The sequence below is a fragment of the Trachinotus anak genome, unplaced genomic scaffold (genome assembly GCF_046630095.1).
Source record: "Trachinotus anak isolate AG129_WGS33_773 ecotype Australia unplaced genomic scaffold, CSIRO_AGI_Tana_v1 ptg000008l, whole genome shotgun sequence".
NCBI classification, from domain to species: Eukaryota; Metazoa; Chordata; class Actinopteri; order Carangiformes; family Carangidae; genus Trachinotus; species Trachinotus anak.
This window is the reverse complement of record NW_027273859.1, coordinates 23,546,493-23,567,953: the sequence shown is the minus strand read 5'-3', so window position 1 is coordinate 23,567,953 and position 21,461 is coordinate 23,546,493. Positions and strand designations below refer to the sequence as shown.

Genomic DNA, 21,461 nt, shown 5'->3' with positions numbered 1-21,461 from the left:
GACCTCTAGTGACAGGACTGAAGTACTACTCTGTATCTGTGGGGTCCTCAACACCCAATCAGCTTCAACCAGACGGGTTCTCTCCATTTAAACATGCATTTCCTTGGAGACCATTGATTCAATATTAAACAGTAACAACCATATAATTTGAAATGGGTTTTTTTGTGTATGAGTTTGGGGATTTTTGCTGCTAAAGCTGAGAAAAATTTGCCCCCAAAATGTGGCAACTGCTGTTGTTAATTTTTTCAAAATATTAAGATGAAGTTGTCCATGTATTATAAATAAAGTTAGTTTCCTACATATAACTAACACAAATGCTTTCACAAAATGTGCAAAATACAAGTTAACATATTTTGTTGTCACTGAAACAAACACACAACACAGTGATTAGTGTAGTTTAATCTGCTTCTTGACATATACACCCTTCAACAATTACTGCAGACACACATCTGAAGTCATGCTTAGGGGAAAATGTGACCTTTCTGATCATCTTCTGATACATTGACATGAAAAAGATACAGACACATTTGCATACATGAGGATATTGATTATTAAGGTAATTCACAGTATAGTAGACAGTGTTAGGCACACATTACTATAAGGACAAACTCCAAAAAGTGATAAGAAGTCGTTGCGAGCACAGTATGAATGGTTAGTTAATTGCTTTTGATCGTGTAAGGCACTGCTCACTAACAGTAATGCATAAACAACAGTAAAAAGGAGTTGAGGTTGTTGTCAAAACGAAGATCATGTACTTCCGTTCTGACAAAGGCAGAGTGAGGTGTAAAGTCAACAGCTTGCTCTTGGTTTCCCTACAGGAAGTGGGGGTATACAGAGTTCAACACTGAAAACCAGAGTGGGTTAACATTTTGTTCACCCATCTTAACTGCCAGAGCAGTGATTGTAAAGTGGTGGATATTGCATTTTGTTTGGTGAAAATAAACAAAGCAGTTTTAAAGAACCTTGAATCTGCTGGTTTGCAGCCTTCACAGTCTTCAGACTTTGCGCTGTCGCATTGAAGAACCTCCCTCTGATCCATTATTTTCTCCCTGCATCCTGAGGAAAGCATGAAAATTTACAACATTAAAAAACCACAAACATGTGCATCAAGGCTTAAGACATATCAATGCTTCTTCCTAAAAAGGCACCATTCATAAAGGGTTTATAAGCTGTAATTAATAGTTAAGGCCTTTATTAAATTATTACCTTTATTAGTAAATGTGAAGTGTAGATGCTAAGAGTTGTTCTATTACATTTTTAAGTTCCCATTCTGTTGTTTGTATGAAGACTCTCTTTGATCAGTGGACTCTGTTTAAATAAGATGTTTTGGCAATGACATGGCTGTGTGTTTCTATTCAGTGATAACAGATTCAGATTCAGAAAACTTTATTTATCTCCAATGGGACAATTCCGTTGACAGTTTCCCAGTTACCATTCATCATCTGATTTGCAATTATAAATGTCAGTATGATATTAATTCTTATGAGCCATTTGCAAAAGTTAAACAGCCACTGCAATTCTAAATAAACCATGTTTTCTATGATCCATCAAGTCTCCAGTTGTAAATGTTAATAAGATGTTTATAACTGGATTTTGGTCCAGATGTGATCAAACAGTCTGTAAAGAGCTAAGAAGAAAAGCAAAGTGTCATGCTGGAGGATGATTGTCCACAATCTGGCAACCCTAAAGTTATACTAATCTATGTCACTCCAATAATTACATCCTATAAACCTCTATAAATGGTACCTCATGGGAAATCTGTAAAGACATCAGCACCAGTCACATTGTACTCACTGTGTGTTCGTTTGGTCAGCATTTGTCCCATTTTCTGAGAATAAGGAAGACGATTTCAAGTTAGAATACAACATACTGTACAATACACTACATGCTGACATAAACAAGAGCATCTGCATGCTGTCTGACTACCTGCTGTGCAGATTTTCTTGGACTGACTTCTTTCATAGATCAGGATGGCGGCGACCAGGATGATGACTTCAACTAGGATGGCTAGGAAGGGCTTCAGGGGCTCCCAGAAGGTGATGACCTTCAGCAGCAGTGGGGGTATTCAGTACTCAGATTTTTTGTGACAGTACAATAATCGAAAAAATACTCCATTGCAAGTGAAAGTCCTGCATTCAAAACCTTACTAAAACATAAGTATGGGACAATTTTTTAGCAAAATATATATAATAAATGTACTGAGTTACTTTCCATAACTGACCCTTAGCTCCACGTGGCTCATGGAGGTGCTGATGGCATACACCGCTTCGCAGTAATACAAGCCGGAGTCATCCTGTGTCAGGTTGTGCACCACCAACTTGGTTGTCCCCTCCTCATTTTTGATTTCATACCGGTGAGGCTCCGCAGCAACGGAAATTTGCTCCTATAAAACAAAAGCATCCCACAGCTATAAATGCAGTGGGTCCAATCATGTGTGTATTTCAATGTCATACTTTTTTCATCGGGTGGTTGTGGTAACTTTTGTAACAAGAAATGAGCATCATCTTAGGGTTATGACAAAGACAATACAGTTTCAGCTTTCAAATTTACCAATCTCCTACAAGAGGGAAACATTGAAAATGTATTGATGATCTGGATTTAAAAAAGTAATATTCCACTATTGTTTTAGATGGCAAAATTATGAATAAACAAGTTGTGTCTTACCAACATTGACCAATTAAAAACTAGCTAAAACAAATGTTGAAAGGGGGCTGATTTGAAAATAACCAATGACATACATTTCACTTAACACAACATCAAATGCAGCCAGTCAGCAAGCAGCTCACTCACTTTATCCGTCCCATTTGGTTTGTACCAGTTCCATGAGATGGGCTTTGGTTTGGTTTCCTCCATTTTACATGTAATCACAGCATAATCCCCCACATAGCTGACTATTGGCTTATCTCGCACCTCACCAATCTGTGGAGCTGGTGGAAAATTGGGAAAAGTTGCAACAGATCATGGTGAGAAAATAGCACTGTATAGTCCTTGTCCTTTAAACGTGTGAGTGCAAATATTGATATTCACTATAAATAAGCAGCAGGGACTTGATGAGCTGATACCGAGACAAATACTGGCTGAGAATGTGAAATATGATGCAGGTAGTCGCAAATATGAACATGAAAGGATGTGATGTGTACCTGCCAAAATAAAATCTATTTTTGCTTCATTTCCAAACATGCAAGAGTAATTTCCCAGGTTTTCTTTGCTGACAATCGTGACCCTGTAAAACAAAAATAGATGAGAGGTTTTATACCAAAACATATTATATTTAATTTAGGATTAATGATACATAATAGTTATTAGTCTGTTTGATATGCATGATTATTACATCAAAACATGACTGTTCTACAAGTAAATTTGTTCAGGTTAGTTACAGTAGAGAAAAAAAAATGCCAAAAATGTTTCTTTACAACTGCAGATATGGACTGGCAGTGTAAACTAATAAAAACTAGCTTGGAATCATCCGACTATAAAGTGGAGATAAAAGTTCCCACGCTGCATAGGGGACATTAAACATTAAAAAAATATTTAATTGTGTAAGAATACAATAATATGTACATATTAATAATTTCTTTTCAAATCAGGGTGTACACATGCACATATTTAAATTATCAGAAAGCACAGCACAGAGTCGATCGGGGCATATGCCTATAAAACCAACAGAAATTAAGATAAAAGAGCATTTTCTGAAGCTAATTGGATAAGATACTGAACACTTACACCCATTTGAGATTATACTTCTCATTTTCCAGCTGCACTGTGACACGGCTGTTCTCAATTTCATGCCCATCTTTTCTCCAGTAACCCGTTATATTTGGTAGTTTGTTCAGATTACCAGTCCAGATGCACTCGAGTGTTAGATTGACTGGGTTCAACTCTTCAACTTTCTCAGTGTGACTTTCACCTGTGTGGAGAGTTGTAGAGGGGTTTCAAACACAGACACAAGGTAAAATCAGACATCTCTTCATTCAGAAACTGTGAATTCACATTGCACAGGGTCATGTGTCAGACCACAATTTTCAAGTTCTTTAGCAATGTACTTGTACGTAGCTGAAGTTAACTCAGAAATACTACTACTAGCAGTATTTTTTGAATATGAACCAGTGGTCTCTATCTCTTTACAGTTTGCCTGTAAATGATTAGCTTAATTAATTATTGTAATGTGGTCATATTTGCTGCCATACTATAAAATGTAAGGCACATTTAATCATTTTGTCAGTTAACATTTTATTTATTTATTTATTTGTTTTTGTTAGCCATATTTAATAATATTGTTAGTTTATATTATATAAATTTGAGCTTGCTTTCATTGTCAGTCATGACTGAAAATCTGACATTTAATTAATGCATATAACATAAGCGCTTTCAATTTGTTTCAATGTTGCATGTTAGCGTAGATTCACTACATGCCTGATGACATTTAAATGCTGTTTTTGTTACCTTTAAGGACAACACTTCTTACATCTGTTTGCAGAGGACTGATGGGGGCCGCTGGTGAAGGCGTTGGGCCAGATGTCTCTGACACGAAGGAATAAATGTATAAACACACACAAACTTGACACATGCTTCATTAAAATGTAACACTAGCATGTAAAACAGGCTATTTTCTGACAAATTAAATAACAATGTAAACTAAGCAAAAATTGCTTGGACGAGGGGTTTACTTGAGCGTTACTAAGTTGTTGGTATGGAACTACCAGGTGGTTGCTAGGATATTATTGGTCATCACTAATGTGGTTGCTAGGGTGCTTAAATTGGTTGAGTTTAGGCTTCATCAAGGCATTGCTACCTTTTTGCTAGAGTGGTGGTAGGTGGTTGCCAGGGGCCTCACTGTGAGGAGAATAGTGGAACTAAGTTTCCAGGTTTTTAAGATGGCTAGTTACCTAGTATTGTAATAGTTGCCTCGCTGAGAGATTAAGAAGCTTTGTGTTGCATTTCAGAAACAGCCACAAAGAGTTAAACCACCACCAACTGCATATCTTATGAATGCCCCCCTTAACCCTTTAATAGACAAATAACTGAATCAAAAAGTGTAACCCCATGCATCTGTAATGATTGTTATGGTAATCACTGAAAGGTGTTTTAATGCATTTAAGAAAGTCTGCACAATCTGAAAATCTAACCCACTAAATTTTAACCCTCTTTTTCTAAACTGCTCCAAATGGCTGCATGAACATTACTTGTAATAAAACCTTTATGAGTTCAGCTTGTCTGACATCCTCAGTAACAACATGGTGATGATAGACCTGCAGCTGATTAGTGGAATGATAGCTAGGGTGTTGCTAAATGTATGCAGGGGTGTTGTCTGGTGGTACTATATAGTACTTGTGGATGACTAGGATGTTGCCGTGGGGTTGTATGGGTGTTATAGAGTGGTTCTTAGGTAGTTACTAGGGTGTTTGTTGCACAAGGTGGTTGCTATGGTGATTCTGTGTTCTTGATATGTATTGGTAATCCATATAAGCCTCATGACAAACTGTTACTACACCCTCTGATGCATTATTAGGGTAATACTGTACTGTCGGAGTACTAGTGTATATTGCACTACTATATATCAGAATGGTGAGGAAAAGCTAATCAACAAAGATATCAGCAAGATAATGACCCAAAATATTACAAGAACATTACAGTTTCCACACTTAAACCCTACTGAGCTAGTTTGAGATGAACTGGAGAGAAGTTAAAAGCATAGTACAAGTGTAACACATTCAGGGAAACTTCTGCAACTGTGTTGGGACGAACTTCCCAAACAATGCTTCATTTCCTATTTAGAAAGTACACCAGAAGTGTGTTTATCTGGTAGTTCAGCAATAAGATTCCATAATTCTTTGTTTTCAAAATCTCCAATTGTTGATTTGTTTTCTGCTTTAATTTCAGAAACACTAAAAGAAATAGTGTAAATACTGAAATATCAAGAGCAAGTTCAAATGTAGGAAAAGGACTAAAATAATAATTGTTTTATTTAACAGTTTCCTGAAGCCTGCATGTGGAAATTTGCCTACTCACAATGAACCCACAGTATATTGGGTTATTTAAAGAATCACAGTTATATAAAAAGACAGCACTACTCTTAAGAGTAGAGTACAACCCAGGTCAAAGTACAGGTGTAAAATATGTGTTCAATTGTGATATCTGTACTTTGACAGCTATATAAAAAGCTTTTAAAATATGACACTTTTTTCCTTGTAATTGTTCAGTTTTGTACATAATAATCTTAAATAAGTAATCACTCTTGGTTTTAATGGAGAGCCTTAGCATCCTGTGTTGATGTAAATGCTTCCTGTCAAATTTTAGGGGACAAAATGTAAAGAATAAAGATAATAAACATTGACTGCTGGAAACTTCAAACCAAAATATGTGGTACCTGATGGTGTGGAAATCCTATGACATTTCTTTCTACTCTTCACAAGGATACAGAACACATAGTGGAAAAGAAGATGCAAGCAGAGCTTTAACACAACCACACACAGTCAAAATAAAATTTAAATATAATTTACTTGTATTGATGCATCTGCAGGAGATGAGAAGCAGGAGAATCTGAAAAAAGAGCTGCTTCCATAAGGCTGACATGATTATTACCCCTCTGTCCTCTCTGCGAGCACGTTTCCTACAGGACCTCTCTCTTTTCTCTGCTTACTGCATCGTCTCACCACCCCACCCCTCCTCCCTCGCCGGCACAAGTGACGCAGCTATGATGACACCCTGCAGCCTGTGGGTGGCTGACTCCATCCATTATTCAAGCAGACAGGGTTTATATCTTGATGCTGTGCCGCAGTGTGTCCTCTAATGCATGGGTGGTGCCTGGACAGAACATGCTGAAATAAACACCCCTGTGCTTAAAAACAAAATTCTTGCTTTGGGAAATAAAAGCTTTGTACTCATCCCAGTGCTAGTATGTTGCCACCTTGGACCTTTCTGCAAAGTCATGTGAGAGGACCTGGCAGCTGAAGGTCACACGATCTGCCTGCCCTCATGAAAACAACCAGGAGTGGAAACTAAATAATGAAATGTTACTGTAATTGATTCACTTTTTAATACAATTTAGCTTGTAAACCAGAGATTGAGTCTCAACCACTGCACATACTGGTTACAAAGGGTGAAATGTACCACTGATATGCACATGAGCATATCACTGTATCATAATTATTTAATAATTTTCTTCACCAGACATGATGTGCTCATATTGTTTTTGTACCACCCCCCATCTTACTACATTAGTACATTTTGATTCATTATTCTGCTCCATTTTTATGGTTATTTGTCATTTTCCTTTTCATGTCCTCTTCCTCCATTGTTAATAGTTCCTATAACAAGAAATGCAAGAGTCTCTGTGGGGCCCTAGCTCTCAGTTGCTGTCAGGGTTGTGCAGGAAGTGGTCTACCGCTTTCTTTATGTGCCACACTGCCACTGGTAGAAATGAGTACACAAATAAGACTGTGCATTACGCCTGCGCTCATGAGCCTAAATGCAGCTAATGGTGACCTCACGTAAGACAAACTGCCTTGTTGTACTTTAGTTTGCAGGTGTGAATCTTAAAGTACAGGAATAATGTCTAACAAGTGTGCAGTGGATGATGCCAGTCCTCAGTCTGTGATCTCACACCCTTAGACAATCCAGAAGTACCAACATGAATTTGTGGGGGATTATAAAGTGAACCATGCCTTAAATCCCTGCAGGAAAGTCACTGAGTGGAACTCTTGGAAAATTTCAGGGTTGACTGAGGAGCAGACACAGACTGCATCAGACAGGCTTTTGGTTAGTCTGTCTGAATAGCTGCTCTGTTGTTGTTGTTTTTTTTATTGCTTCGGATTGGCCTATTTACTCATCTGTATTTCGAACCTTTTTATTTATTTAATTTTTTTTTATTTTTATTGACATATAGCTTTTTGTGATTTTGTATCTGTGAAAGGTGCTATATAAATAAGCTTTACTTACTTACTTCTAATGAAGTCCACAGCTAAATAGCATACAGAGGAACTGATAACATGGCTACTGGAGGTAGGTCCAGAGAGGAGCGAGGGGAGTAGCAGGGGCAGACCTTAAAGACTGGCCTTCTACTGCCATCCTGAGGGGGAGAGCTGGAATTATAGTGTGTGGTTGTTTTTAATCATATTGAATATCAAACATATTATCCATGACCAGCAGTGGAAAGTAACAAAATATATTGACTAAAATATTACAACTTTAAGGTACTTTTATGCTCCTTTATACTTCGACAGTTCAGAGAAAAATACTGTACTTTTGACTCCACTTGATTTGACAGCTGTTGCTACAAGTTAGTTCAAATTTATATTTTACATAAAAACATGTAAGTTTATAAAATACAATCCACTGCTGAAGAATCAACCAGTGGTTCCCAACTGTGTCCCAATTCATATCATTTTTGTAATAGGGTCCAAAGGATTAACTTAAATGTATCCATTTATCATAAGACACATTCACTCTGTTAGTGTGTTTGTTTCTTTCAGTGTTTTTGTGTTTGCCTGTATGTCCAGAAGCTTATGGCCAAATAGAATATTTTACTATCCCTTCTTTGGACAGTGAAAAAATTACATTACAAAGAAATAGATGTCGCTATCTTAAATCATTAGTTAAGAGATGGCAATTAGACATTCCCATTGTATATTTATATTTATATTTATATATTTCTGATTGAAATATCAGAATCTCATTGATTCTAAAAACATAGTATCTACTACCCTGGGTTTACAATAAATACAGATTTGTATTGCAGAGCTTACATTTTTCTTCTTCCTCTTCCATTACTCATCTCATGACTCAACCCTCAGATTGATCTGGTGACCCTTATATATGCAGAAATTAATAATCGCTCTCTCAACCAGCTACAACAACAACAACGAGTTAAACACTGATGCGTCAGCATTAATTGTGAATGCATGACTTTCCCTTGTTTCACAGTGTTTTCACACTGCAGTATTGGTACTTGTGCTTAAAACGCACCTCTGTCTCTTCTCAGGTTTATTATTTGATAAAATGTCTGATGACTTCAGATACATTTTCTCACTGTACAGCAGGGGGAGCACCGGCTGCCCCAGTTTTCCCCACTGATTGCAAATTTTCTCTCAGACTGGCTTGTCCCCGTGAACTAAAGGAGAGCAAAGCCCTGTGTGCAGACTACCTCACCCTTTATCTGCCCAATCCCAATGCCCTTGGCTTTGTAAGAGGTACAATTACAAAGACTCTTTGTAATACTGATACATGTGGATTATGACACATTTCATTTTGACACCATCCAGTATCTTAGCTTTTCTGTTTAGAAAAAGTCAGAGAAATATTGGAAGATCCAGAACCCTAAAAAACTGCAATTGCAGTGATGACCTCTTGTCAGTTTATGGAAATGCACTTTTTCATTTACAAAATTAAAATCTTAAGTACAGTAGTCAGTATATAGCTTGTTGAGAAAAATAATGCTTGTAAGTTTAAGAATATAACATTGTATGTAAAAATCACATGTTACAGAAAGAGCAGCAGTTTTCTAGATAGAGCATTAAAGACATTTATAGCTTCTCTTCTAAGAAATATCGATGACATTCGGCAGCTGTTTCACTGCTGCTGAAGCTGTAGACTGTTTATGAACACAGTCTGCAGCTCGTTGATGTCGTCACTGGCCTCTATAGGGATGCTGAGCCTGCCTGGTGAGCTTGAAAGTCCACCAGCTGAGTCGCACATTTGCTCATAGCGACACTGGCTGAGATTTTCGTAGTAGGAATCCCCACAGCCTCCCGCCGCACCCTGAAGACGCTCGTAGACGTCCAGGTAGTGTTGCTGCGGGGACAGGCGGCTGTAGTCCTGGGCCTGGTGCAGCACATGATGGAGTTGGAGGCGGTGTTCAGGCCCCGGGCTGTGACAGGGGCTGTGGGACGGGCTGTGGGGCATCAGGCAGGTCTGCAGGCAGCTGTTCCTCCGCATGGCCCGGTGCAGGTCCAGCCGCGCGATCAGTGGCTTTCCAATGTTGATGCTTTTGGTCCAGTGGACAGGATCATCGTCCATGGCTGGAAAGGTGCCCTGAAGGCACACAGTGAAGACCAGCTCCTCCTGTTGAATGTGGGGTTGGAGTGGAAACAGTAGAATTAATAAACACAACTGGATCCTCTTTTTTTTGTTTATAATGACCAAGAATCTCTCGTCTTGAGATGATGAGCCAAATACTTTCTAGGATGCACACAACACATGATCACAGAAAAAATATATTCTATGTTAAGTGAAAACAAATTTAAAAATGAGAAATAGATTGTTGCCTTGTAACTTTGTTCACTCGGATTTTCTTTATTATAACACTGCTTTGAAACAGTCATGGGTCCCAGAGGATGAATCCTAGTGACTTTGGTGATTCCCCCTGACTTCTAGCAACGGCAGCAGGTCAAAGTTTATCTTTATGCAAATACATATACATACATATACAAATATGTCTAAATGTAAGTTCCCCAGAGAATTAATTCTCCTGTATGGTTGTTCAAAAATAAACTTTGTGTTTATCCTTACTGTCATAAGGGTGAACACAAAGCTTGTTCTGTTTTTAAAGAGATTAGGCTTTTATTCAATATATGCCAGAATGTTTTGATGAGTTGTTACCCTGAGCTTCTGCAGTGAGCTGAGTCTGGTGTAAAGACAGTGCTGCGGCAGGCTGCTGGACAGGAGGTAGATCCCCGTCTCCTCTGGAGTCTCTCTGTTCATCTCTTTAGGATCCACATCGAGGTCCTGCAGTAAGGAAAGGAAGCAGGTAGCAGTGGACCATATGCACAAACACACAAACTTAGGTAAAAAGTGAATTCTAATGAAATTCTGATTTAATTATCCAATTTTCCTACAACATTCCCGCTATATTGGTAGGAAAGATGAGAAATTCCTTACTCTTTCGTAACCCCATTAAAAAAAAACACCTAAAATAACATCTGAATCATACCAAGGCCAAAGCGTCCCACAGGTAGGACAGCCTCTTCTCAGGGGTTAATAACCAGTGTTCATGACAACATACTGACCTGTGAGAAGTCAGTGACGTGAGCTTGGCAGAAGGACATGTTCTCGGGTTTCTTAACGATGTGAGTGTAAATGACGAGCACGTTGGAGAACTCTGCAGCGAAGCCCAGTTTGATCTGAGCCCCGCAGTCAAAGTTGAGACTCATACTCTCAGGAAGCTCTGGAATCCAGACACACAAAACAAACGAATCAAGCAAGTGCTGCGCGGCACATTTGATGGATTTCATGCTACATTACCAGTTTCTCATATAGTGTCTGACATTTATTGTAAATGTTGAAAAAGAAACCATTTTTTTCTCTATTTTGTTTTTTGCACAACACTTAACATTAAGTAAGTTGTTTGACGCTATAAGGACATTTCAAGTGTTTATTAATGTAAAGTATTTGTCAACAACAACAACAATAATAATAGTAATAATAATTATTATTTTAGTATGTTTTATTATATTGTCATTATTTCTATATTGTTATGCATTATCCTGTGGGCACCCATAAGAGGAGGCACAGTGGAGTTATAGCTGTTGACATTTTCATATGTCTGATATAATAAAAAATATATATAATAAACACTTCTTATATAACAGCATTTGCCAACCAGAGGGCTGAGATCCCCCAGGGATTCCCACAATAAATCTGAGGGGTCACAAGATGGTTCAACTAATAAGAAAGAAAAAAAATTCAGACTTTTCTCAGAATTTTGAAATTGCTGAATTGTAAATTTCGGTCTTGTGAAATACTGGATACTTTCACCACATTCACTCAGGCCTCTGAAAATCCCTCAAATGACACATTCTGAGATGGGCTAGACTGCTCTTTACTCATATCAACACTAAAGCCATAAAAGGTGATTTAATGGGGTCATAAACCAAACAGCTTGGGAACCACTGTTACACAGTGTCTGACAGGACTTGGTGACAATGAACTCTGAACACTGTTTGCAATTTGCATGTGAGACTTTAGGTTTCACTTCTGATAGTTTTCTCATGATACGTCCATCTCCCAGGTTGGAATAGTCCCCAAAACTACCAGAATGAATATTATCTTCCTCCCAGGAAAACGTGCAAATATATTATTATCTGATAGAAGAGGAACACGTGATGATGTTGTGTTTGTGTGTTTCTCACTCCTCCAACCGTCTGACCAGTCACCAACAACCCAGCTGATAGCAACAGGGTGTTTGCTTTAGGAAGCCTCTGTGTTTGCTAGTGTGTATAATGTGAGAGAGCATTGTGTGCTTAGACCACATTAACCACAGTCAACATTTGAATGAGCGTGCGGTACTGAACCGGGACCGGGAACCAGGAAGCTAATGGTGGTTTCCCGGCACCGTGATAACAAATGATTGAAACAAATTCTAAAGCTAAAGCAGAGAGTTTGTGCTTTACACTCACCGTGAGCCTTTGCCCACTGGCGGCTGTGAGCATGAGCGAGATCAGCGCTGTCGCCGGGCAGAATAGGATCAGTCAGAGCTCTCCTCTCTGATAGGCTACTGCGGATCTCCAGAGCCTGCTTCCCCTTGGTAGCATCAAACTGACCCATGTCTGGACACATGAAATTAGAAATCACATGTCAGCAAAATGTCCCAAAATATCCCAAAATTCATTACATGAGTTGAAACTGTGTCTAAACAAAAACATCTGTAACTCTGCATGAAGTGGGGAGCACTGAGGAGCATTTAATTTACCCACCATGACCTAAAGTTTATCCTGTCCATATCCTAACAGTTATTTAATGGTAAGTGCATCTCACAGCAACTTGAGTCATTGTCTTTTATCTACCCTGCATTTAAAAGGAAACTCCATTACCCCACAAGAAAGCTGATACAATTTTACCATTAATAATGCAAATCAAACTTTTTACCATTTCATTAACAATAAACCAAAACACATCCTGTGGGAAACAGTAACTTTAAAGAAAATCTAATTTAACAACCAGACAGGCCAAACTGGTCTTTTAATTTTTTTAATTTATTTTTTATTCATAATTTTTCATGGTAACCTGATGATCTTCTGAATCACAAATTCATTTTAAGATGAGCAAAATTACATTTTAACAGCTCTTATTGATGCAATTACAAAAACTACACAAAATAATCTTACATTTGCATATATGACATGTATTCCATAACTTATCTAACTCTAACATATACTATTTATATCAGTACCTCTTGCAGGGCTAAATATGATTAAAAATGGTTGTTATATAAAGAGTTTCTGTTTCTCCCTCACCCTCAGCGACTCTGTCCAGCACCACGGTGATCTTCTCATCGTCTAGTAGTCGCTTCTTCAAAAACTTGACAAACACGCCGTTAGTGAAGCCACTGGAGCTCAGCTCAAAGGCCTCGGCATCTTGGCACCTGCACAGCCAAACGAAGAATGCTTTCAATTCTTGAAAAGAAAAAAATGTATACATTTAATTTTGAATTTAACTTACGTGGCGTATCCGAAGACGATGTTGGCCGTGACCCTGAGGACGACGTTTGGAGTGCTGTCATCGTGAATATTCCTGGAAAATGAATAAATCTATAAGCCCCCAGACATATTTATGATGGAGAGAGATTAATTCCTTAAAAGGTCCAACTAATGATTATTTTCATTATAGACTAATCTGTTGAATATTTTCTTATCTAATCGAATTTTTTGTTGATAAAATGTTTTTTGTTGATAAAATAGTGACAAATGTGACGTTATAATTTCCCACTAAGCCAAGGCGACATTTTCATATGTCTTGTTTTTTTTTAAGTCAATGTCTCTTGGATGCATTAGTCTCACATTGTTTACATTGGACTGTATTATTATCAGCTCGTCAGTCTTCGGTAAAACACTCTGAATTGCTCTAAGCTGTACGAAAAGTGCTATATGAATAAAGTTTGATTGATTGATTGACTGCACTGAATCATTAGCTCTGCTGAGAGGGCGATCGGTTGCAGTCTACCATCCCTCCAGGACCCTGAGGCGAGCAGGAAAGATTGTAGATGGCCCCTCCCACCCTGGACACATACTCCCCTCTGGCAGGACGCTGCAGTTCATCAGGCAGTTCACTTGGCAATAAACCAGGTTCTCACCTTCTGATTGACTGAAATGTAACAACTTAGAAATGCAATATCCCACTGACTCCAGCGCTCACCTCTTCCTGCACATGTCCAGCAGAAAAACATTGAGGCCCGTCTCCTTCTCCTGCATCAGTTTGAGGATGCTCTGCACACATAAACAGTTGGCTGACCGGTACGGGTTTGGTGCGTCTACCGGCACCATGAAACTGTTGCCGTAGTTCTCATATCCATGACCAGCGTAGTACAGCAGACCTAAAGGGGGAAGTGTTTATTTCAGTCCAGGAGCTTGGTTATAGAAGACCAAACTGGCTACATTAATAGGTCATGAAAAAAGGAAAGGATTTGACATGAATCTATGAAAAACCAAACAAGGTCAGTGGCCATCCTGCCTAGCTTTAGTTTTACATTACCTACTCCTTTCATTGGCTTTGATTGGGCATCAACATGTCAAAGCGTAATGTACACATTAATGATGTGCTCATTAGTACATAGATTCTTTATTTGCAGGTTTAAAATGGTTATGGTTTGTAGTTAAATCCCTTTCCACTGTATTTCAAGTTAAATGGAAACTTGTTCACAGCTTTAATGTAAATGTTAACTAATGCCTCTATTCATTATTTTGTTTAATGTAAACAAGTGTGAAAATGTTTTAAATTGACAAAGTTTTCATATATTCATCTTTTCTAATGATAAGCCTTATTTACTTTCCTTGCCTTCACCATTCATGGTCTGCCCTGAAAGGACTCTTTCATTTGGACTTTGGATTTTGGTTGACTTCCTGATTTACTGTGGAATATTTACCTTGTGTGTCTTCTGGTTGTTTTACCACTTGTTTTTGTCCAGTTTCCCTCCAGTGTGATTGTCTCCACCACCCTAATGCGTTACATCTGTGTCTTGTTACCTGCCCCGCTTGTGTGTATTTAGTCTCTGTGCTCCCAGTGGTCTTTGTCAGTTCATCTGTTTTGCCTCAGTGGAATTTCCCCTCTGTCTCGTGCTCCTGTTCTGTTTCCTAGTGCTACCAGTGTTTACATTTTCTGTCTTGCGTCCTCGGCGTCTCCTTGTACTTTCGTTTTTGGACTTTGGTTTCCCAGCCTAGATTTGTTTCTACATCTAGTAAGTAGTAGCAGTACAATCCCTGATAGTACCGTATAATTCATGTAATGTTTTGGGGTCTGAGTGTTTCTGGATCTAGGACCATATCTAAAACCATCCAGAGGTGAGTAAAATCCCAACATACCATAGACTCCCTTATGAAGCAGCAACAGGAACTCATCAACAGCGTTCCTCATCTCTGACTCTGTGAGGTCCAGCAGTGAAACCACCTTGAAGTTTAGCTGGCGCAGGAGGTTGGTGAGGTCGTACACGTCCACCATGGGAGCTTTGAGCTGCGGGTGGTTCTGGTAGGACAGATTGCCGATCAGCAGGGCCACTTTGTCAGTCGCTGAGGGGGGACACGGGAGAGGGAGAAACCCATTCTGTTAAACTGCTGCAAAAGGTCCAAAGTGTCCCTAACAATATTCTGGCTTTAGCACAATGATCCCCAGTGACTGTACTGTACATTTGGAAGTTTTCTCAAACATAGAATACATATATACAAATACAATACAAAATACAAGTATTCCTAAAACAAAAACCCACAGACTTTCTGGCTGCAAATTTTTGAATGCCTATTTAATAAAGCCTGGCTGAACTACGAATACAGGAGAAGGACAAAATAACAGATTACAGGAAAGAGTTTGAATGTTAATATATATATTGGCACACAACATAACATTAGCAAATATTTTGACAAGGATCTGAGTGATTCTGAAGGTTTTTTTTTTTTGTTGTTGTTTTTTTTTCTAATTGAAGCTGACAGATGTAATCGTTCAACTCTAGACATCTAGACAGCGAGGATTAATTTGTGAACATTTGGATAATAGGAAAAACTCATTAAGTTGTGGTAAAAGCCACAATAACAAAGATATGCATGCAGGAAGGAAGTGAGTGCACTGAAACCTACACACAATGCCATTTAGAACTATCTGACAGCATGGCAGACCTTCAGCTTGAACCAACCTTTGTGATGTCTGTAATTTTCCTGTTCTGATGACACTGTGTCCACAGAGACATTTATTAATTTCTACGTTATTATTCTTTGGTGTAATTGCACTTCATTATGTTGTAAAGTGTAATTTTGTCCACCTGTGCAGCTGCTGACGACATATGTTACAAGAAAGCATCAAGTTTCACATCCTTGTTTTGCTGCTCATTGACAGGATCAGACAATAAGACATGCAGTACAGGGGAACCTTCCATCAGCCATGTGAATTACTAAAAAACATGCAGTCAAGAACACGTGTGTGTTGTAATACACTAACCGTAGAGTTGTTCTGGAATACTATTGAGGAAAAATTCATTGGAACCTGAAGTAAACACACAACAAAGGATCATATAGCAAGTGCTTTGTAAATGAAATATGTGCTCTAACAGATATAAATAACTTAACTTAAATACTTAACGACAATTGCACTTTCTTACCTCCTCCAATGGCGTAAACATCATCTAGAAATCAAAAACATAAATACATCACCATCATTTTTAAGTTGGTTGGATACTGATTTAGGAAAAAAAGATCAAAGGGACTATAAAGCCTCACAGCAAGGGCGGTGGAGATGTTGAATCGACCAATCATGATTAATTTTGGAGATTAAGGCTGTTATTCTATGTTTTTCTTGTTGTCAGTAAAATCCCATGAAAACCCAACACTGAGTTAGACTGTCTTTCAGTATTTCCCCACTTCCGTACCCCGTCTGTAATTTTTGTGAGACAACAATGGAGGTCAATGACAAAGGAGAATAACCCTGGCTTTGACACACGGACAATACTACAGGATTATTTTAGCAGGATCAGTTCAATATTGATTTTGGTATTTTCAAGGGATTTCTTGACAAAAAGACATATATAGAGTACTGCCATCCTTTAAAATACATCTAACTGAAAATAATGACATGGTCAAATCAAAATTCATGCTTGTGAAACCTGAAGATCATACCCTCCAAACCTTGTGCTGGTTAGTGTTAGTATATTATAATAATAATAATAATAATAATAATAATAATCCAGATTATGGCCCACATGCAGTTACAGGAACTATTTGGAGTTGTAAACGGTTAGTTAGGATCAACATTTGCATGCAGCTAATAACTGTTAATTGTTACCCTATTGCCATTTAAAACACCATGTACCAGGCCTTTCAACTCTACCTTCAGAGAACTCCACTGCCCCTGAAATCTGGACAGATATCCTTGGTGCTTTCAGTCAAGAACAGAGCAGACAATCACTCAGACATAATGACAATAGAGCTGGTTTTACTGGGCTGAATTATAGTATCAAAAATTGTGTGATGCGACATACCTATGACGACATCAACTTCATTGGTCCACATCCTCTCAGTGCTGCTGCTGATCTCACAGCGATACCTGCCGTGGTGATCCTGCATCACGTGAGGAATCTGAAACGCAGACACAAGTTTTATGGACCCTTGTTCCTTAAGGAAAATTTGGTCTATGATTAGTTAACAATGGTAGCTATCAACAATTAATTGAACTGCAAAACTAAACTCTAATGACTCCTAATAAGACAGATACCAGTTCATGCCTTTAAATGTCTGACGTTTGAATTTTTGTAACAGAAACTTCAACGAGACCTCTCCTCACCATGAGTCTCCTCTTAGTGGCGTTGAGGATCGGGACTCCATTTCTGTGCCACTGGTATCGAGGGATCGGCCGTCCCATGGCTCCACACTCCAGCTGGAGAGTTTCCCCAACATGTAGCCGCTGGGACTGAGGCTGGATCACCAACTTCAGCCGACCCTCCAGGGAATGATAACTCTGTCCTGCTGCTGGGGACGAAGAGCAGACATCATTAGTACATCATCTACTACATCCAGTCAAAAGGGTTCCGCTTCAGGTGGTCTGGGGAAAAGTATTAGTCACAGGTTCAATTCCCACAGTGGTAACTTCATTTAGGGAACTAAACATGTCCCGTCCCGCAACGGATGCAGAAATATCAGAAATATGTAAAACAACAACAAGTAGCTCAAAGGAAAAGAGAATAAACAAGAACGTATTTACATACAGGAAACGACTGAGCCGCAATATCTTACCGTAAGACATGGTGACATTTAGGACGTCCACCTGAGCCCATTGGCTGAATTCAAAAGTATCTCCGCAGTTGACCCTGCAGATGTAAAAGCCAGCGTCCTTCAGATGGACCGGACTAATGACCAGGTCTGGTGAGAAGCTGTTTGGCACCTGAGGATGTGAAAATATGAATCATTTTCTACCAACGAGCAAATCTCATCTCCTTGCCCCCAGTTCTTATTCACTCTCCTCGCTCACTCTACTACCCCCCTTGTAAGAAGTTGCCCTGTATCCCAGGGAAAGCAAGCCACATGTATAATTTTCGTGTATGAAAATGTTCAAATTCAAAGACGACAAATATGCACAATGCTCCCTTTTCAAATTTTGAAAAACTGACAAAAACTGGTGTCCAGGTGCCAGTGGAAAAGGGTCCAGTTCAAATTCTATAGCTCGACATCCATCTATACATACATTCCTCACAGTAAAATTCAGCACATTTGAAGGTTATAATAAGAGTCTGTTTAGACACCTGGTTCCTTCACCACAAGAGGAGAGAATGGACAGAATAAGTAAAACAGAGCGAGGGACACACAGAAAGGGACTATAAAATCAATGAAAAAAAGATGATGCAAAATAATTAAAAATCTCGCATAAACTCAGCATAAACAACAAAGAAATTAAACAGCAGACACAAAGAGGTCTGGGGGGGGGGGGGGGGGGGGGGGGGGCAGGAGTGATATCTCACCTCTTCCTTACTCTTGAACCACTGGTACTGTACTGGAGATTTTCCCACGGCGTGGCAGCTGAGGCGCAGATTGTGGCCAGAAATAAGAGCCACAGACTGGGGCTGAATGAGAATCTGCAAGGCTGAACATTTATGAGAATTTCACCATGAATCCATACTTCGTTGTTACTTTACTGTTACATTCATATTAAATGGACAATGGTTTAACAGACCCATGTTAAAATTCTGGAGAGTTCAGCACCTCCCAAATTGGAACTTGGTCAGCCTTTTAGAGAGCAACTCTGACATGCATGTATCAGTTTAGCAAAGTATTGTAAATTGTGGCTTGGGCGAAAGAGCAGGAAATCAACAAAAGCCATTCTGGCCCAACATTAGAACTGGCAGTGATGGTTTTGCCCCACATTGGAGGTTTTGAGTTTACTTTCTAATCAGACATCATATTTTCAGGAGAAGATGAATCACTTCCAGCAAGGTGGTCTGAGGAAGGGTTCATTTCTTCTTCATGGTAACAGTACAATCTCTACTGGCCAGAATTGAACAAATGCAAATACAAACCTTTGTATATTACATTTTAATTTTCAGTACAAAGGATTGTATTTTATATTCTAAGCATACCTTTAAAGTAGTTAATGTGAAAGCAATCAAAATATATTTCCTATGCATCAAATGTAGGTGAAGTCAGGTTAGGCCCAGTATCTGTGTTTTAATGAGTGTGAAATGAGTAGTCAAAGCGCAATGTGGGCAAAGCACATGTAAAATGGAAAATGATTTCAGAAAAACACTTTATTCATATTTAACCTCTCAACTGTGTAGGAAGTAAGAGGCTTTCAGGTTTTTTTTAATGATGAGAAAAAACTGATATGAACATCTGCTCCTAGGTCAGACGTCCTTAAAAAAAACAGACTGTTAATATTAAATGTCACCTTTGCTGGTTGTGCTTGAACAAATTTTAAGTAGCCTAAAAATAAATATTTCTCAATATAGTATTGTGAAGAGCTGCTTTAAATGTCCTTGTTTGCCCTGCAATGGAAAGCCATTCTATTTAGTTATGTGTTTTCATAGGAATATCAGAATAGACCACAGGCCAGTACTACACCTTATGGTCCCCCACAACCAGCGAGAAACAATAAGTCATTTCAGTCACATCCCATACCTATATGGGCTCAAATTTATAAATAATATCAAATAAATAATGTGATTATATAATTCGATATAATAATATCGAATTATATAATCACATGTTTCCTCTTGCAAGCTGATTGCACCCTGACAAGCTACAGTGCTGCACTAGCTGTGAAGTCATGAAAGCAAATTATTGCCATAATCATTTGAATTGTAATTAGAATTGGACTGATGATTTGCTGGCATAGAAACTGGCCTCGCAATGTACAGAGTGAAGGGAGCGAATGAGAATGTGAGCCATAAATTCCCCTTTAAGCTTAAAATACACCACAGAGACAAAACATCAAACCTGTTTTGGATGCTTGACAACACAACATAACATCAGTACCTGATGGTTTCAGGCACTGCATGGCCTCCGAGTTGCCCAGCGTTTGAAGGTAGTCCATCAGGTGACCCACGGTGCAGCCTCGCTCTCCCATGAGCCTCAGCAGCATGCGGCTCGGGCTGCCCTCCAGCTCCAACACCTTCAGAGAGCACATCTCCATGTCGTCTGAGCTGGAGGATGATGCAGGTGATGGACATCGCGTCATATTTCGGGTTACACAGAACCGTGACACACTCAGGTTGTCAGCAGATCACGACATATTTACGCAAATGCAGAAAACAATTCAATAAAAAAATAAAAAATAAGACAAAAAGAGGGTTGACTTAATATCAGGAACACCTCTCTATATTATGTAGCTGCTGCATTAGTTTTCCAGACTTGCACCTCAGATTTGAGAACTATGATGTGTAATCTAATAGGGTTAAAGGGTAAAGCTCTCTCTCTCTCTCTCTCTATCTATCTATCTATCTATCTAACTATCTATTTATCTTTCAACCTACCTCGGTCATTTTTCAACCCACCTGACTTTAAACCTCCTCTCATTGCCGACTATCTCTCCAAGTTTGCGCCATCCTTTTGTGCTGGATTTGTCCAACACCTCGCAGAGTTTCTTTACAACCGGCTCCTTCAAAAAGCTAATCTTTGTGGACCGGTCCAACGAATCCGACATGGCAGCCAGCAAGAAAAGTCTACCATCGACGAGTGTCTATCAGATCAGAGGCACTTGACAATAGTTCACTTCAAGAAAAAAAAGTTACTTCCTGGAAGAACTGATGAAAGATACAGACACACCTACTGCACTGTCTGGTTTTCCCCCAAGCAGCTGTGGGCTGCCTCTGCCAAAGATTGTATATGCGCCAAGATAAGACACTGCAGGTAAACGTTTAGCTAAACTGGTGCCCAAAATAACTTAAATTCAGAGTTTAAGATTTTACTTATATATATATATTTTTTTTTTTTATTTTATTTATTTATGTTTTTTTTTATTTACATCTTTGCAGTAACAACTCATGGCTGGATTAAACTTTGAAG

General features: G+C 38.8%; 2 protein-coding genes across 6 annotated transcripts; both read right to left on the bottom strand.

Moving 5' to 3' along the window:
- Positions 1 to 381: 381 nt before the first annotated feature.
- emb (embigin) lies at positions 382 to 6,799 on the bottom strand. 2 transcript variants are annotated; one of them, XM_071483660.1, is made up of 10 exons: positions 6,501 to 6,799; positions 4,444 to 4,521; positions 3,724 to 3,907; positions 3,141 to 3,223; positions 2,791 to 2,927; positions 2,222 to 2,383; positions 1,927 to 2,044; positions 1,795 to 1,828; positions 963 to 1,056; positions 382 to 812 (listed from the first exon to the last, which is right to left on the bottom strand). In XM_071483660.1, the coding sequence occupies exons 1-9, from the start codon at positions 6,571 to 6,573 to the stop codon at positions 996 to 998; spliced, it is 930 nt and encodes a 309-aa protein (XP_071339761.1). In that variant the 5' UTR covers positions 6,574 to 6,799; the 3' UTR covers positions 382 to 812; positions 963 to 995. The 2 variants fall into 2 exon arrangements, with proteins under 2 accessions (XP_071339761.1, XP_071339760.1); XM_071483659.1 differs by having other exon boundaries at positions 382 to 1,056; positions 6,501 to 6,798.
- Positions 6,800 to 8,192: 1,393 nt separating this feature from the next.
- malt1 (MALT paracaspase 1) lies at positions 8,193 to 21,244 on the bottom strand. 4 transcript variants are annotated; one of them, XM_071483653.1, is made up of 17 exons: positions 20,951 to 21,244; positions 20,433 to 20,599; positions 18,923 to 19,044; positions 18,201 to 18,348; positions 17,752 to 17,936; positions 17,450 to 17,546; positions 17,299 to 17,346; positions 16,574 to 16,597; positions 16,414 to 16,458; positions 15,291 to 15,494; positions 14,128 to 14,305; positions 13,435 to 13,506; positions 13,230 to 13,357; positions 12,393 to 12,542; positions 11,004 to 11,161; positions 10,597 to 10,722; positions 8,193 to 10,059 (listed from the first exon to the last, which is right to left on the bottom strand). In XM_071483653.1, exons 1-17 carry the CDS (start codon positions 21,097 to 21,099, stop codon positions 9,568 to 9,570), a joined length of 2,493 nt encoding a protein of 830 aa, XP_071339754.1. In that variant the 5' UTR covers positions 21,100 to 21,244; the 3' UTR covers positions 8,193 to 9,567. The 4 variants fall into 4 exon arrangements, with proteins under 4 accessions (XP_071339754.1, XP_071339755.1, XP_071339756.1 ...); XM_071483654.1 differs by having other exon boundaries at positions 17,752 to 17,933; XM_071483655.1 differs by lacking the exon at positions 17,299 to 17,346.
- Positions 21,245 to 21,461: the final 217 nt, after the last annotated feature.

Bases quoted from the DNA above. Each gene is read 5' to 3' on its own strand.
- emb (XM_071483660.1), bottom strand. From the start codon at position 6,573: ATGTCAGCCTTATGGAAGCAGCTCTTTTTTCAGATTCTCCTGCTTCTC. The intron at 3,908-4,443 runs GTAACAAAAACA...CTCTCCACACAG, and splicing joins AAGAAGTGTTGTCCTTAAAG to GTGAAAGTCACACTGAGAAA. The intron at 2,045-2,221 runs GTCAGTTATGGA...CTGCTGCTGAAG, and splicing joins TGAGCCACGTGGAGCTAAGG to GTCATCACCTTCTGGGAGCC.
- malt1 (XM_071483653.1), bottom strand. From the start codon at position 21,099: ATGTCGGATTCGTTGGACCGGTCCACAAAGATTAGCTTTTTGAAGGAG. The intron at 18,349-18,922 runs GTGAGATATCAC...TCACATCCTCAG, and splicing joins GGTTCAAGAGTAAGGAAGAG to GTGCCAAACAGCTTCTCACC. The intron at 14,306-15,290 runs GTATGTTGGGAT...TTCCCCCTTTAG, and splicing joins GCTTCATAAGGGAGTCTATG to GTCTGCTGTACTACGCTGGT.